Source organism: Passer domesticus, chromosome Z, assembly GCF_036417665.1.
Source record: "Passer domesticus isolate bPasDom1 chromosome Z, bPasDom1.hap1, whole genome shotgun sequence".
NCBI lineage: Eukaryota > Metazoa > Chordata > Aves > Passeriformes > Passeridae > Passer > Passer domesticus.
The window spans coordinates 40,347,840-40,365,099 of NC_087512.1; the positions used below are offsets into that span (position 1 = coordinate 40,347,840).

Sequence of the window (17,260 nt, forward strand, 5' to 3'; positions counted from 1 at the left end):
TTAATAATGAATTGAATTGGCTACATTTTTCATTGGAGTGTCAATTTTTATGTTAAATCATACCTGTCTACTTTTTTTCTGAAACTTCTACAAATTTCAGTATCATTTACAAAGAGAAGATGACAAAATGCTATGTAATACTCTATTAATGGTGTCACTACTGCCAGGTAAATAATGATCTTTTTCTCTTACTGCTTAGATACTATAATGTAAGTTCAGGAGCAGATTTTTTGCCCAGTGACAAATTTAGCTTTTACATTGTCTCTGCATGTTGATGTCTTCTTTTGAAGCTAAGACTGACAATGTTTCTAACTAAGCTGTTAACATTAAAGCAGTGGTTAAATAACCAGTTTTGGCTTGTCTAACTGTGGGCTCCCCTTCACTTTTGCTGCATGTCTCTGCTATATCCCTCTGTCTGCAAAGATGGTCTATTTGGGAATTAAGCCAATAGAATGAGAAAAGAACATTTTGGATATACAAGTGAGTGGACCTGTCTGACTGTGGATGATACAACTGCAAAGAGTTGAGCAGACAGCAAGACCCCAGCAGACACACGCATCTGGGGTCTTGTCTGCTCAAACTACTTGAGAAAGTTGCAACACTGGGTACATATACTTGGCTCCTGGAATTCATATTTGCTACTTGGTTTTACCTGCATGGGTTTTTCCCTGTTTAGTGATTGCCCGAGTTGTTGGACCAGAGTTTGGCCTCCATATATTTTAGCACTGTTGAAATTCTGCAGTTGTTTTTGGTTAGCATAGCTAGTGATAGGTATATCACGTCTGCTCAGATAAAAGAAGAACACACATAAGAATGAACTTAATTGGCTTTTGTTTCAGGTTATTTCACTGCTGGAGACATACTGCACAGCGTATCTGCACAAGTCGTTTTCCAACACAGAGGGTGTCCACACAGAGTGCTGGGATATAGCCTCTGTGAAGAACAGTGGAAGGCAGAGACACAGAGCAAGGAGCATGCTGCAGTATTTCTTATTTCCACTAAAGACTGATGTTAAAAGCAATAAGAAATTTCTGTCTCTTTTACCAAAATGCATCATAAATTTATTGGCATGATTTAGCAAACTAACACCAGCCTAGCAGACAGGAAAACAGAGCTCAATCCATTTTAACATAACATGACCTCCATAACATACCTTCAAACCTAATTAGGTGTACAGGCACATTGTTTTCCAGGAGATATTTCCTTCTTGTGCAAGATGTATCTTCAGTACTGGTGCTGTACTAAACAAATTTGAGGTGAGGAAACATTATGTGGGGACTGGAATAACTGGCATGTAACCATAAAACTTGACGAGTCTGAAAATAATTTTTTTTTAAAGATTTTGGTCCAGGAAACACTCTTTAAAAGAGTTCACATAGAGAGTCAGGTGGGAAGGTTCTTTGACACCAATTTTTCTTTTTGATCCTGACTCTCTTCTTGTTGTGATTAAAGATGCCCTTGCAAATATTGTCTTTTCAACATTGTACCATTTTTTTTAAATTAATTTTTTTCCTGATACTCCTTTTCATACTTTTTGAAAGGACTTAATCTTAGTGATTCAAAAACATGAAGCACAATTTTCCCTACAAATCTTCCTAGAACTTGACAAGAGCTTTCATGTCAGCACAGGTGACAGAGCTATTTGTTTTTTTGGTGAGAAAAAGGTTTCTTTGTTATTTTGTTTCTTTCTCATATATAGATGTGATTTATTCTTGTTTGTAACCTTTTGTAATGATTTATAAGTAGGGTAGATCACAGAAATATTTCTGTTTATTGGGAAGATGCAAACATTTTATTGTAGAGGACAGGCATAAAGACGCATTGCTGGTAAGAGATGCAGGGTGTTATGCGCCATGCGTACAAAGGAATTGAATGTTCAGCACTGTTTGCCATCCCATGACAGAAAACTCTGTGTGGATGGGCTGAAAATGACTGTCATAGTCCTGCCAGACCCAGTCCTTTGATTTGGAACCTCGCAGGTTGTGTGTCTATTTCTGCTCACAGAAAGCCAGTGAAAGGTGACAAGCTATGCCCAAGACAAAGTGTGAAGCTCTGAGAAGCATCTCAGCTGTCAGAGAAAGAGATTTGAGTCTTTGGGACCAGCTGCCAGAGGCTCAGCTGGACAGTGCACTTCCTTAGACTGTAATGCCTGTGCCTTTCTGGCTGTTTGCTTTTGAGACTTTACCAGTGCTTCTGCCCTCACAGTACATTCCCAACATTTCATCCAAATGTTATCAAACAAACAGTATCTGAACTGAAGCCTCACTTCAGTTTGATTATAAATTGTAGTTTTGTGAAGATATGGTTGGGTTGCAGCAGATGAAGACAGCTGCTAATGAAGGCTGTTTCTGTACCAACATGTACCTGAAGACAAATGCTAGACCCAACATGCATAAGGCATCTGGTTTTATTCCAGTGACATATGGCAGCTTCACGACCTTATCAAGAAGTCCCCCTCATAACAGCATAAGCCAAGGGCAAGGTCAATCAGCCAAATGTAGAGGGAATTACAGGTTTTAATATCTTCTCTGACCAAGAAGGTGCTTTGCAATCACAAGGAGTACTCACAAAGCTGGGTAATTTTGCAGAGGGCAAGCATACAGCTGCTGTATTGTCATTAAGTCTCCCATGCTTGTACATGACTGTGCTGTAAAAGATGAGGCAGACGGTGAATTACAGATGATGATTGCAGGGTACAATATATACGCCTATAACTTTGGAAAAGTTATAGGTGAGATATACACCTATAACTTTGAAAATGCTCCTAAATATATGCTTTGACTTTTAACTTCTTCTGTGTGGATACAGGAGTTGGACTTGAGGATCCTTGTGGGTACCTTCCAACTCAGAATATTCTATTATTATGTGATTCTAATTCACAGAGCTGCTCAAAATGTGAGCCAGCCTGCTGTATTATATTACTCTTCCAACTGATGGAAAACAAAATATAAAGTTGATGTATATTTGCTCAGGTGTATGAAATTTGTGGGTGTAATGACCCAGATGTATAGCCTTACACTATGAGAGTTAATGAAAAATTAATAGCAAAATACAACCGTAGCAATCTCAAATACACCGATTAGAAACAAGAAGGACCCCCGAAAAACTCTGGATAAACAAGTGTGGGAAATTACTTCTAATTCTGTTTTGCCTGGCTTCTGTCTAGGTGAGAGAAGGCTATTGGCACCTATAGGTACCATTAACACTTCTCAGGGGCAACAGAGACCAGTATCTCCTTGATGGAAATAAAGTCATCTCAAGAGATAACCATCAGATACTCTGAGAGACACATAAGTGACACTTCCTCAGTATCTGGTACCTGAAAGTTAGCTTTTACAGGTTTGTGTGTGCACCTCGGTGCACTACGTGGCCTTATGCAAAACAAATCCCTTCCTTTAAATGGACTGTGTGTCAAGGGCAGATGGCAGCCTCCCCCTGCAGGTCCGCACCTAGCATCAGATCTCCAGCTCCAGGGCTCTTGGCCGCAGAGAAGGCAGCCTCTCCACCACATTCTTACCCAGTTTGGGCTCTTATCAGCTGTGGCATGCCCCTAGGAGCGATGGAGGCTGGAGTAATTGCAAGGCGAAGCCACTGAGGCCAGCTGCAAGCAGCACCATTTGTTTTAGTTCTGGAGTCCACTGTGAGGAGGAAAAGATCTTGGGCTCTGAGACCCTGTGGATCATCCGATAAATACGTCTCTTTGAGGTCTTCCCCGTGCCCAAATGAGGCTGCATATAGGGAAAGCACTTGCACGAACTTGCAGCGACAGATGTCTACTTTGCTGGGATGTGCCATGTTTGACAGAGTGGGCTGTGAATTAGCATGAGGCTGAAGAGTAAGCATTGCTGTTTGCTATAAACAAACCTTAGCAAAGTGCTTGTAATTGCACTGTTAGAAGGTTGGCCAGGCCTAGATGGTAACAGGGGAGGAAAATAATGCTTTCTTTTATCTGTTCTTGCAGATAGCTGGAGACAGATAAAAGCGGAGACAGTTTTAACCTAAGCAAAGATTGTGCCTGTATGTTTTCCTTTGTTCCTCATTGCTTTCTGTTTTCCTCCCTCTAAGTTACATTTTTATTTGCAAATGAGACTATGCATGGGATAGCTTCTGCATGCTTTTTCTTTTTCCACTCTTGTTTTTCTTTAACTTAAGGAGATAGGTTTTTCTTCTAACTCGACTCCTGTGGCTGCCTCTGCTTCAGAAGTATGTGAGGAACACAGACTGAACTTCTACCTATGCCTCACCAATTCTAGACCTTTGACACAAAGACAAGATGAATATCATCCACAACTAACTGACACTGAGGGAGTAGTTTTGCCATAGTATTGTTGATATAAAACCATCCTGATGCAGAATTTTCAGATTTTCCAGTAACAGAATGCAGTGGGATAAGATAGAGAGAAAGGGAACTGTTATCTTAAAATCAAACAAACAAAAACTCCCTGTTTTTTCATCCAGAGAAAATTTTCAAATTCTGGCATCCAGAGTGAGTAATAAATTGCACTGACATGATTAAAACTACTTATGCATCTAAGTTCCCCATGCAATGCTTTGAGACTGTAGAAACAGAACCTTGCATCTAATCTGATGCCTTGTACTAATGTTTTGGTATGGCAGGAAAATATTTTTTTTTGCTAGACATTTCAGTTGGTCTAATTCTGAAAATCAGACCGAGCCAATAATGAATAGCCTCATTGGGGTAACTCTTGCAGGCACATAGGCTCACCTACATACAGAATTATTCCAGTTCAGTTTTTCATGATTAAATCTGCTGCGGGTGTTACTGAAACAGAAATAGCTGTTGTGTTGTAAAGCCTGTATTAAAACACTTCTTTTCTTTTGTTAATTGCAATCTTTAATGACTGTATATTTTCTACAGGGATAAAATATAAATATTACTTCAGGTGTATTTTTACTGTACTATGTATTTTCCTTTACAAACTAAAGACTATTTGAAGCATATTACAAGCTGTATTGCTTACAGACTTCTCAGGTATGCTTTATGGCAAGCCAAGATGACTTCACAATGGCATTCCTGAAATTTCAGCAGCTGTTAAATAAAAGCACAGCTACTTTCCTCCAGCTCTTCTCTTTGATATTTAATTGTCCTAAGATGGTCTGTGGAAACATAGGCAGATGGGTACAGACCAGTTTGTATGAAATAATGGGAAAAGGACCATTTCTGGTCTAGTGTATCTAGTGCATGTGAAGAGTGAGAAGCCTTGTCTCAGCACAAGTCTGGAGTTTGGAAAAGAATAGTCTGAATACTTGCAATATTGAACGTGAATATGTTTTTATACAATGTCTCCCTATAAAAGTCTGATTCTGAGCAGTCATATAGTTAAAGGCAGGCACTACATTATGTCATTTCTTGATGCTACATCCTTTTCTGCTTAAGAACTGGATTGTCTCAATTTGCAGCACCAAATAAATAAGAAATTTTAAGGATTAAATATATTGAATTTTTAAAAGACATTAAGAATTTTCTTCATCAGTAATATCTTTTTAGTCAATAAAATTATGAATCTGATTGTTTCTATGTGGTACCTCCACTCCAAAAGAATGAAGACACATTTTAGGTTTATCTTTGTAATTTTTTTCAAATCAAACCTGTTTCTGCTTTATAAACTTGCATTAAAATGCACTTACAAACATTTTGTATTTTACAGCCTAGATATACTAATTTTAAAATTATATATAAATCAAGAAAACATTACTGTAGAAAAAGTTAAACAAATTTGCTCTTTGCTGTCATTTCAAAAATAGAGACACTCATATTTCTAGGATATTAAGTAAACCCCAAAGACAAATAACCACCACTTATATGTTCTTAATAGATATATGATTCCTGCCATGCAGATTATGTATATATACAATTTTGCTGCAATAAATAAGAAAGACTATGTAACTTTTACAATTCTCTGTATTAGGGCTTGAAAGATATCTACTCTTAAACCCATCCTTATGGTGTCAAATTTCTGTTTGCTCATTCTACCCTGCACTTTTCTTACAAGACAAAATATAACAAATGGTAGATAAGTATTTTTAAATTTAAATAAACAAAAACTTTTCAGAAATGAAAGTTTTATTTGTTATAAGAGTTGTTCTGTGTACAAAAATTACTATAACTTACAATACTTCAGGCATAGAATATTGGGGGGGTTACTTCCACTGGAAGAGCAGTATTTTGAAAATAAAGAATCGTTAGAATCAGACATTGATAGCAGTATTAATATAATAATATAATAATAAATACTTCACATTCATATAATCTGAATTTATAATAACCCAAGTATTTCGACATTAACTAATACATTTTAATTTGCCTCCAACATGCAGGTAGAAGAGTCTTCTGTAGCTCATAGAAGAAATGCATGATTCATGATGAGGGTTATATCAACCCTGAGTATTTCCCCTTGTCCAGTTTCACAAGTGCCAGCTAGCAGAACTCCAGGAGGATGACAAGCAGGCAAGTAACTGAAAACAGTGCTTGCTGTAATCTTAAACCACTGGAATACAGTTTGATAATTTCCTCTGTTTCCGATGTCAGTTCTTAAAAGAAATAAAATCAAGAAAATAAAATGGTTAATGAGTATGTAAATTTGAAAACATAAGGTTTTTCAACTTATTTGAAAAGTCCTTTGACATCTCACAGGTACTTAAGTTAAAGGTATCAGCTGTTAAAGCCAATCAAAGGGAGTATTCTCAGGGGAGAGATGTAAATAGATGTCCCATCAATGATCGTTTGAGGAGCAACTGATAGCACTTATCAGCTCTTGCAGGCATTAATCTCAGAATAATCAAAAGTAAATACCAAGCAAAAGCAAGAGGAAGAACTTCACAAGAGGTAAGCACTCAAGCCTGTGTGTCGGCTTTTAACCCTTCCTTTAACAAGGGACTTAGCTTTGGCAAAAGCTGAGAAGCCATATCCTCTTGTCCGTGAAAGCCACGGAGTCCCTGCTCAGGGAATTCTTCACTGGGACCTTTATTGTCTTTCTTAAGCGGAGTTTAAGAGTAGTAAGCAGTTGACTTTTTACAGAGCATAGAGGGACCCATAATGTCTTTTGCTCCTGTAATGAGGAACAATAGGGATGATTCAAAGGTGAACATGTAAAGAGTTGAATGAGAAAGTTGTGTGACACATATAACTGCTCAATACGGAAGACTTCAAGGAAAAAGTGGTTCTGGTGGATTTTCTTTTTTTCTGTCTAGGGTTACAAAGGTAGCAATGTCACCTCTTTAATGTTTTGATTTACATCTGAGTTAGTGCTACAACTCACAAGTCACAGCTTCAAGGCACTGCTACTCAGGTAGGAATCTGGTCAGGAAACAAGAGGCTGCTTGGGGTGCAAATGAATCTTGAAACCCTTTCAGTCTGTTGTTTTCTTACCCTTCTAAGGAGTGATGTTGGCACAAGTGAAGGAAAGCACAAGATGGGATTGAGATATGGGTGGAAAGGGCAAGAATATTTTTCACCGATTTTGCCACTGAAGAGAAAATATTATTAAATCCTTATTAGTGATCTCAAGAGTATTGAGAACAGTCTGGATCAGTCAGTTCTCCATGGAAAATAATACCAGTATAGCAATTCTTTAAATTCTTATGGTAGTTAATAGACTGTTTAAAAAAAAAAAAATCACCCATTTATTCAGGGAATTTCAGAGCTGATATAGCAAGACTTCACTTAAAATGATGTAGTGCTTTTGAGCAGACTAGGTGGCTCTACTTTTACACTGACCAGGATAATGTGAGGAATGTGTTCAAACTTAAAACTCATACAAGAATATTCTGAAGATTGAGATACAGATCTTAAAAAAGATATTCGGATTAGTTTTGTGTCATTTAAGCATGATGATTGATGATTCTGTGTATTAAATAGACACAACTTTTTTTCTCTAGTGAAATACCAGTTTCTACTTCCTCCACACCAGTGTACACTAAACTACTGTTTTTTCTCTTTACTTAAGAAAGGTGTTTTTGGATTTAGTTTAGTTATAGAAATTGTCCTGGTTAAGTGGGAAGTCATAGATTTACAGATTTTGCAGAACAAGAAATATTTAAGCCTCTGTAATCTTCAATTAGAACGGTGGGAAATTTTCTACTGTACAGAGTTATGAATATTTGAAAGTGCCTTATGTGCTGTACTATACAGTCAAGATCAGTGTTTTTTACTGTCTCACTAATGCATTCTCTAAACCCACTGTAGAAGTCCAACTAGTGCACATTCTGCATCCTCCAAGTACCCCACTACTGCAGAAGGAAATTCTGTCACCCACGGGATAAAAATGTTTGATTTAATGCCATTTCTTACCGCAGTTACTCTGTGTTATTTCTGAGAGACAGTGCAGTGTGCCATAGCCACACCGACAAAGCCAACAGTCCTTCAGCACCCAGACGCCGTGGGGAATGCTGCCGCAGCTGCTGTCAACGACAAGGAAGACATTTGGTACCTCCCTGACCCCACCACAGAAAATAACCATCCAGACCACCACACTAATTTTGTCGGATTTTGTTTTGTTTTTCTTACCCTTGCCGTTCATCGTATTCACAGTATCTGCCAGTGAAGTGCTTTAGGCAGGCACAGAAGGTCCCCAGGATACAAGTCCCTCCATTCTGGCAGCAGCGTCTGTTCAGTTTTTTACCTGCAAGATAATATTACAAGAGGTTAACAAGCATCTCAGGGGCTCTGAACCTCACCTTTTCCTCAGTTGTTCTCTTAGGTCTCTCCAGTTCCCAAAGTCTCTTAAGGATATCTAGTTTTATTGTCTTTAGAGACAATAAAATTATATGCCTGTTAAGAGTGTTTGTTCAGCTAAACCCAGTTTGTTTAGTTAAGGATTAGAAACAAGCTACTAGGGATTACAAGATGGTGAAGAAGCAACGCCTGGCAAATTCTGTAGCAGCAGGATGTGTTCAAGTGAAATATTTCACTTCACCTTGACAGATGTAGGTTTCAATCACACTAAGAAATGGGGCATTTTTATTGGGAAGTGATACTTATTTTTGAATAAAAACCTGGGAAGTTTCTTGGTTCTGAGGTGGGGGGAATGCTCCCTTAAGCCTTTCTCAGAGTCCTGGGATTGAGCACCAATTTAAAACTTTATATAAATGGGAGGAAACAGAATACTTCCCCCCCCCCCCCCCCCCCCCCCCCGTTAGTACTGTTGTTTTCAGGTAGCTGAAACCTTTTTTTATAAAATTGCAATTTTTATGGTCATTAAATGTCGTGAATTCTAAAAAATGAACAGAATGTTACAAAATGTTACATTGTAACATTGTAAAGACGAAGTGCCAAACACTTCTTCATTCTTAGTATTCTTCCTTGTTTTTCCTTAACACATTTTGCAAGTGAGAGATCTTCAGCTCTACCCCAAATTTTTATCACCATTTACTGAGTGGCCATGGGTATAATTGAAATGGGTGGTCACAGAAAACCAACAGGCTGGAATCTTCCAGGACAACAGTTAAAGCATTACTATATTATATTTTTAAAGTAATTTTATGTCATTATTTACAAAAATAATGTTACTTACTCTCTGTAATTCCAGTGAAAGGTACTAAAGACCTGGAACTCTGTTGCTTTCTACTTTCGTAACTCTGATTCATATCACTTAGCGCATTTGTTAATGTCCCTTCATTCTTGGGCTGCTGCTTTTGTGCTGTAACATTGAGACTTTTCACAACTTCTTTCCATTCTTCTTTTTCAGGGCCTTGACAAGAAGTGCAAATATGTAAGGGAAGGTAGTTTGTAATGAAGAAATGCATACTGTAAACGTAGAAGAAAAACACAGAGGGGCTGGGAGAAACATTGTTTCCCTTACCTTTTTCTAAATGAACAGCCTGCCAGACAAGAGTCACAGTGAAAAGAATTCTGTAAAAAAAAAAAAAAATTAAAAAGAAAGAGAAAAAAAATCAAACCAGAAATGATTTTATGATAATAAGACACAAACACTAAAACGAATTGTGAACTTTTAAAAGGAATAGGCATCCCTGGCTAGAGAAGGTCCCAGACATCTCAAGCGAACTTACCTAACATGATTTCCCCAGTACATTTTTCTGCAGCCTGAAACAGCTGTGAGGTCCTCCGGGAGAGCTGGAGCAGAAGACGTCCAGAGCCCTGTGCTTCAGGCTGTTGCATGCAGCAGTCCTCGCACGGCAGACACCGATGGACAGAGAAAGCGGGACTGACGAAACTTTCCTCCGGCTGTCCAGCTTACAGCAAGGCTTGGTCGCCAGCCGTACCACTGACTGAGCCCTGGCCGGGAGCCGGGAGCATCCCTCCGGGCTGGGACTCCCTGGCCAGCCCCCGATTTACATGCACTGCTGAAGGGTGGAGCAAGGTGGGGATACTTAAAGCCCATGAGCACAACCAAAAGCCCAAGGTGGGAAGATGTCAGGTCCAGTGTCTTTCTCAAGACAGAGAACTTTGTACCACCATATAATGCAGAGGAAACAAACAAACAAACAAACAAACAAACAAAAAAAACACCAACCATTCTACAGAACTGCAATAGGTATATCATAAATCAGAGCAGGTATATACAAGGAAGGTTAAAAAGCCTGAGCTCTACCTACATGCCTTGACTCTGCCAGGGTTTTCCACCAGGAATGTGCTTTATGAGATTGTAGTACTTTGCAGCAAAGATCCTTGAAACCTCCTTTTGAGATTTCTGCTAAAAATACTGGAAAAGGCAATATAAGGTCCTTGAGAGACGATCGTTGTCTCACCAGAGTTCTTAATAACCTTTTGAAACATTTCCTGGAAACTTTACTATCAGTAAAATTAGGTATTCCTACTCTAAGTTTATGCAGTATCAGCAGATACCTAGATATCATTTACGTTGTGTTCTGAAATGGGCTAGGACCACTCACATGACTTTGCCATGGCTTGGTATTGTGAGCAAAAAGACCTGCAGCTGGGCAGTGCTAAAAAAACAGCTCTAGGCAGGTTTTTCATCACATTTCCACATTTAGTACTACCAAGTGCACTTGGCCTTTACTTAAGTTGTGGCAGGAAATTGAAGCAATAATAAAAAGAAAACAGCAATACTGTTTTGTTTTGGGGGGCATTAGAAGAGGGATGTTTGCACTGTGTCACTGCAAACCAAGCTAGTACAAGTCTCACCTTAGCTAGATACAAGGTCACGTCAGAAGTATGGGGCAGACCTCACTGAAGAAATGGTCGCACTGACTAAAGACATTATCATCCCTTGTTTGTAAGTCCCTGTGGCTGTCACTTGCCAGATTTGCCCCATCTGAACCAATGGTTTGGAAGCTGGGATAACTTCTCATCCAGTTTGGTACAAAGGCTGGCTTAATTTGCAGAGATAGCTATCCTAATTAAAGTCAACCCTCTTGGCACTAAAGCAGATGGAGAGTGTTTTTAAGACATGTTCTCTTTCGCAGCTGTACACAGCATGGATAACAAGCAAGAGAAGTTGGAAACTGTTGTGAAATTAGAAAATAATGCCATTATTGCTGTGATGGAAACACTGGAAAAAGTCATACAACTGGACTACTGCAATCAAGAGCTACAAGCTATCCAGAAGCTCTTTATCTCCAAATTGGAAACACCTGGATGTGATGGATGGACAGTTCAACGGATAAAGAGTTGGCTGGCAGCCAGAGAGTTGTGGTCAATGCCTCTGTGCTGAGGTGGAGGCTGGTGATGAGTCATGTCCCTCAGGCTCTGTTTTGAGACCACTGCTCTGCAGTGTTTACTTCAGTGACACGGACAGTGGGATCGAGTGCAATCTCAAGTTTTCAAATGACACAAATCTGAGCAGTGCAGTTGACACAACAGAAGGCTGGGATTCCATCCAAAGGGACCTGGACAAGCTTGAGAATGGGGCACATGAGAACCTTATGAAGCTCAACAAGTCCAACTGCAAGGCACTGAACCTGGGCTAGAGCACTCCCAGACATGAGAAGAAATAGGGAAAACTGAGAGCATACTTGTGGGGTTGGGGATTCTAGAAGATAAAAGGTGGACATGATCCGACATCATGTGCTTGCATACCAGAAAGCCAAAAATGTCCTGGGCTGCATCAAATGTGTGTACTATAGGTTGAGGGAGGGGATTCTGCCCCTCTGCTCTGCCCTGCTGAGACCCACTTGGAACCCTGCAGTCAGCCCTGGGGTCCCCAGCAGAGGAGGGATGTGGACCTGTTAGAGTAGGTCCAGAGGAAGCCAGGAGGTGTTCTGAGAGATAAAGCCTCTATCCTATGAAGACAGGCAGAGATATTTGGGGCAGTTCTGCCTGGATAACAGTAGGCTTTGAAAAGACCTCATTATGATCTTTCAGTACCTTAAGGCAACTTGAGAAAAGAAGGGTGATGACCTTTTTATATGGCAAGATAGTGACAGGACAAAGGACAATTGCTTTAAACTGAAAAAGGGCAAGTCTGGATTAGCTATTAGGAAGATATTCTTTACTGTGAGGTGCAGATATCCTGGTGCTGATTGCCCAGGGAAACTGGGATTACCTATCCCTGGTGGTGTACAAGGACAGCCTAGATGAGGCCCTTAGCAACCTGGTCTAGTGGAAGGTGTCCCTGACTATGACAGGTGCGTTGGAACTCAATGATCTTTGGGGGTCCCTTCCAGCCCCAGCACATTCTGTGACTCTAGGATGACGTGTTCTTTCATGTCTGCTGTGGGTACACTGGCCTTCAACAAGAGGACAGAAGAGCATTGCTGATGATTTAAAATCGTTGTTTCCTCAGGGAATGCCTGCAGGGAGGGCTCTGCAGGGCTATGCCTGTCTTAGGGGATAAGGCATTCCCAGTGCTGCTACAATAATTTGCTCCAATTGTTCTAAGCTCAACCATTTTCTTGTAGATACAGGATAACCCTTTAGCTTTGTGGCATCTTGTTTCATGATGTGCTTTATGTTACTAACTTAAATGGATTTAGATGAAGCTATATTCTTGTTCCAGACTTGTATTGAAGTACCATGCCTTTTAGAATTGAGTCTGTGATGTACATTTGTGTGCAATTCAGCTAAATCAGTGCCAGTACTTTTATCTTAATATTTGTGGGTAAGATGTTTCACAGAAAGCATATTATGATAAAATCACATATTAATTCAGGAAGGGATTTTGGTTTTAAATGGCAACAACTTTGAAGAGACAGATTACTCTTACCATTATGCTGTCTGCCCCTACCTGCTGTGATTGAAAAGGACTTCTAAATTAAACATGTAAAAGTTTAGGTGCTTGCTTAAAACCTATCATAAAGTACTGCCATAACAACAGATACTGTTCCTAATTAGGACTATACAATGTTTCATACAAATAAAAGAGACATAATTTTTGCATGTGTTCAGAAAACATGCATGTATTATCCACACTTGAAAATATTTACTTTGGAAAATACTTACAATTTGAAAAACTCCTGTTTTCATTTGAGTTCTCTAACTGTATAGTGGGGCTAGTATTTTGACTTTAAAAAGAAGAGCTGTAGTTACATTTGTTCTAGGGTTTATTTGCTAGTGCATTAGGAAAAAAATATTATTTTCAGCTAGGTCTAACTGGTAATATAACTTTAAATTACAATATTCAGATGCCTAAATGTTGTCACTTATTATTTAAATTCTTGTTTCCCCATTCCAGAGATGGAAGGCAGAAAAAAACATAAACAGAGGTATGTAAATACAGAAACATAACATGTTTTTTTTACTAAGATGCAGTGTCAATATAGTTCTCCTGGAGAGTTTTTTGGGTACCAAATTCCCAGCCCTATACTAGTGGTAACATTGCACTCCAAATGCATCTGCTTGTGAAGAAATATTGATAAATTTTCACACCCTGTGCCATTTGCTTTAGATCACAAGTCATTCCTGTAACTGCAAGAGCCAACAACCTGGAAGAACTGTAAAGCAGTCAGTAAATATTTCTTGCTTTTGATACCTTGCTCCTTCCTTCTCCCTATAGCCTCACCATCAAGGCAGGCAGAGGAATGGGGACAGAGAAAACTGCTCAGATGCTGCTGTTGCCTGACTGCACCAGAGGTGAGATCGGTGTGACACTGCAGAAAAGTGCTGCTGTTTGTTGACAGAATCTGCCAGAGAGTGATTGCTTCTGCCCAGGGATTTGGGGAAGAGCGGCAGTAAGGGTAGACACACTCCTTTTATCAGCTTCAAGTAAGATAAGAGTGGAGCCAACCAAAGAGCTGGTCCTGAGCATTTCAATCAAGCCCTGCATACACAGGAGATGGGTAACCATTAATTAGGGGAGTTCAGCACAGTTAGTTCTGACATCAGATCAGGTAGCCTGTGTGGGTAAGTGCGGTAGGAAAATGTGGTGCTACTTTATTGATGCACAAAATTCCTCTTGGGCTTATGCCAGGAACTGTAGGTCGGTGGCCTGCATCTTCTGGCACTCTCCCAAAATGCAAGTGAACCACCACACTGAGAGCTGAATTGTGGATAATATATGCTAGGTTTTTGTATATTAGTGTTTCATACCAACTGTGTAGATACTCTGTATTTCTGAAAACTTCAGGATAAATAGATGCCTAAAGACTGGAACAATCATTGGAACAATCAGAAGCAAGGATGAAGAGAAAAATGTGAGTGTTCCTGAGTGCACTTTGGAAACCTGCTCAGGGTCTGCTCAGCTCTGAGGAGTGCAGCTGAAATATCTGCTCACTAGAAATATTTGGATTCCAAAATTCCAGCTTTGGGTTAGGACTAGATCTCTAACCACACTGGACACTGTTAAATCAGCTGTGCAGAATATTATGGAAAATAATAAAAAACAATGAACCTCCATGAACATTTATTGAAATCTTGAAATTATAGGCTTCTATGAAGGAAAACTCTCAGTCAGGATGACTTACATTTCTCTGAGGAAAGGGCAGACTGTGAACGATCTAGATGGGGATCTCTCAGAGTGTGTTTAACTCACTAAATGTTGAGCACAGTGGACAGAAAGACCTAATACTAGCCAGCCTGAGAGTTGTTTCTTTTTTTATGTTCTTTGGCTTTCTACTAAGGGTTTTGACATCTACCCAAGTGTTTTTTCTTTCTAAAGTCTATGTAAAACTTCAACACAGTTTAACTGAATGATTTTAACAATATCACAGAACTTTCTCAACAGAGGCTGGTCAGACCAGCTCTTATTACCATCAGGAATTTCCTATAGGATCGTGTAGAGGTTGCTGTTGCTGCCTCTGCATTTCAATGTATGCATGCACTGTGTGAATGAACAGTATAAATTACCCAAACAGCTTTTTTTCACTCCATGTTAAGAATGGCTTACATTGGCTTAGTTGGAATTGGCCACTAATTGACTTGAGAAAGTAATATGCAGGAAAGTTAGATAATCCATATTGTGACTGACACCACTTAACTAGTGCCACAGGTCCATGATAAACTTAAGCAGGATAAATGGCTGCTGCTGCTAAAAGGGTGAGTCCCACTTTATCTTGCACCGTGGATTGTTTGTGCCACCTCCCACCCTCATGCCATCACTGCTGTTTGCTCAGCCATGAATGAGCCGAAATAGAGAGTTTATCTGAATGAAAACTCAGCTTTGGGGAAAAAAACACCCCAGTGTTCTGTTGTATTTGTTCCCTGATGTGATTTGCCAGACGAACACTAGGACTGGCAGAAGCAGAAGGCAGGGGAAGCAGCCAGGGCTGTGTGACAAGCAGCCCCTTTCTGTAGCCGAGCTGATTTATAACAGATTAAATTGACTATGGAATGTGTAAATAAATTTCAGTTCCTATATTTAAATTGTTCTTCCCTAGGAAATAAACCATAAATAATGTAGACACTGATACGATGCTGCCTTCAGTGCTCTCACCCTATCAGCATTATACAGAGAGAAGTAGAGAAATCATCCCACATCTCTCTGACAACACATGGATGAAGTTTAGTACAAATGTGATGGGATCAATATTACCAAATGAAAGGAAACATCTACAGCTCTTCTTTGGAAAGGGAACCTTATACAGATGTCATACAAATATGTGACTGTCACAGACCAACACAAATTCATAGAATTAATCAAGTCTCAGAGTATTATGCAGCTTTTCCCTCCTTTGAGTCTAATGGTTAGTCATTAACAAAATACAGTATGACTTTATAAAGATTTTATGATGAAAATTAATGCAGTCCACGTCTTTTGTGTAGAGGGGAAAAAACCAATATGAAAGAGAATTTGCCAGTACACATGGGAAGTGATTAAGAAGATCCCAGTTATCCTCCTCTGAGGGAAAGGTTCTTTGGCAAATAAATCAACACCAGCATCAAGATACTGGAAGACTGAGACTTTTTTCCTTCTTTTTCTATTTCAAGTAAAAGTTTTTAGTATTTTATTGAAGAAAAACTAAGTACTGAGGGAAAAGAAATTTTGCACAATTATTTATTTTGAAGTTTGATAAGATGATGCTTTTAACCACCACAGGTTCTGCAGAGAGACAGAAAGTTTTTTTTTTTGAAAAAGAAATTAACTTTTGAATTAGTAGAATTGTGCTCTAGTTCTGGCTGAGTACACCTCTCTTCCATATGCTGTCTGGTGTGTATCTGTCTTGTTAACCATTCAGGAAGTTGTTTCAGCATTTCAATTTAAGAATGGGCTCTTTCTGTCTGCATAAAACTTACAAGTCCTATAGTGTCTTGTTATGGGGCCATGTGGGGATACAGTATTAGTGCAATCATGCACTTAAGCTATATTTCGCTTGCAAAATTACTTGAAAAATCTATCTTTACCACAGAGAAAATACAATTGCTTGAGTTTAATGGCATATTTGACCTGGCTCTGCAGTCTTGTTTGGTGCAGTCAGCTGAAACTAGAGTGAAGTTTTTACCCAGTGAAGTGATCCACCCTAGCAGTAAAAACAGAAACAATTTGAAGGTTGAATATCTGTCAGCTATTTCCCCCACTGTTTTCATTTATAAGTATTTCAGTGTGGTTTAGGCTGCTGTTAACAGTGCTGCAGTAGGATATGACACCAGAAGGCTTTCTGGGTTTATGTGGCAAGATACGAACTATGAATTTCACAGCAGCCTTGAAGGAATCCCTGAGGAAGTGATGATCCCGCAGCCTAATTCAAGGATGGAGATGCATATCCCAGGCAGCCATGAATGAATGGAAATCTCTGCATAGATCTTGCATTTGATCTTTAAGCTAGCCAAATATGCTGGCATTTCTTTAAAATGAAGATACATGAAAGCTGAAACAATGTTAACAATGTTAGACAGCTAATTCTCAAGTCAAGCATACACAGAGATTTGCATCGACAATAGTGGCAT

The 17,260-nt window shown here is 39.3% G+C and overlaps 2 protein-coding genes across 31 annotated transcripts in view; one reads left to right on the forward strand and one right to left on the reverse strand.

The window, feature by feature from the left end:
• The window catches only part of LRRC2 (leucine rich repeat containing 2), a 126,787-nt gene that overhangs the window by 335 nt on the left and 109,192 nt on the right, over positions 1-17,260 (forward strand). For 8 of the 30 annotated variants that reach the window (XR_010352548.1, XM_064403634.1, XM_064403635.1 and 5 more), the window contains exons 2-9: positions 101-167; positions 840-1,256; positions 6,340-6,469; positions 6,656-8,946; positions 9,708-10,340; positions 11,407-11,655; positions 13,614-13,644; positions 13,935-14,011. Coding sequence is in view for 1 of the 30 variants with exons in the window: in XM_064403631.1 (XP_064259701.1) it covers positions 12,632-12,655; positions 13,614-13,644; positions 13,935-14,011 (132 nt within the window). In the remaining 29 variants the exon portion in view is untranslated. The other 22 variants (XM_064403655.1, XM_064403656.1, XM_064403657.1 and 19 more) reach the window with 17 other exon arrangements.
• LOC135289809 (cryptic protein-like) lies at positions 6,383-13,526 on the reverse strand. The gene is given in 9 exon segments (XM_064403672.1): positions 6,383-6,552; positions 8,312-8,421; positions 8,528-8,642; positions 9,534-9,710; positions 9,822-9,871; positions 10,030-10,105; positions 10,108-10,323; positions 10,576-10,682; positions 11,126-13,526. Coding segments are annotated over 7 exon segments (672 nt in total). The 5' UTR covers positions 10,139-10,323; positions 10,576-10,682; positions 11,126-13,526; the 3' UTR covers positions 6,383-6,439.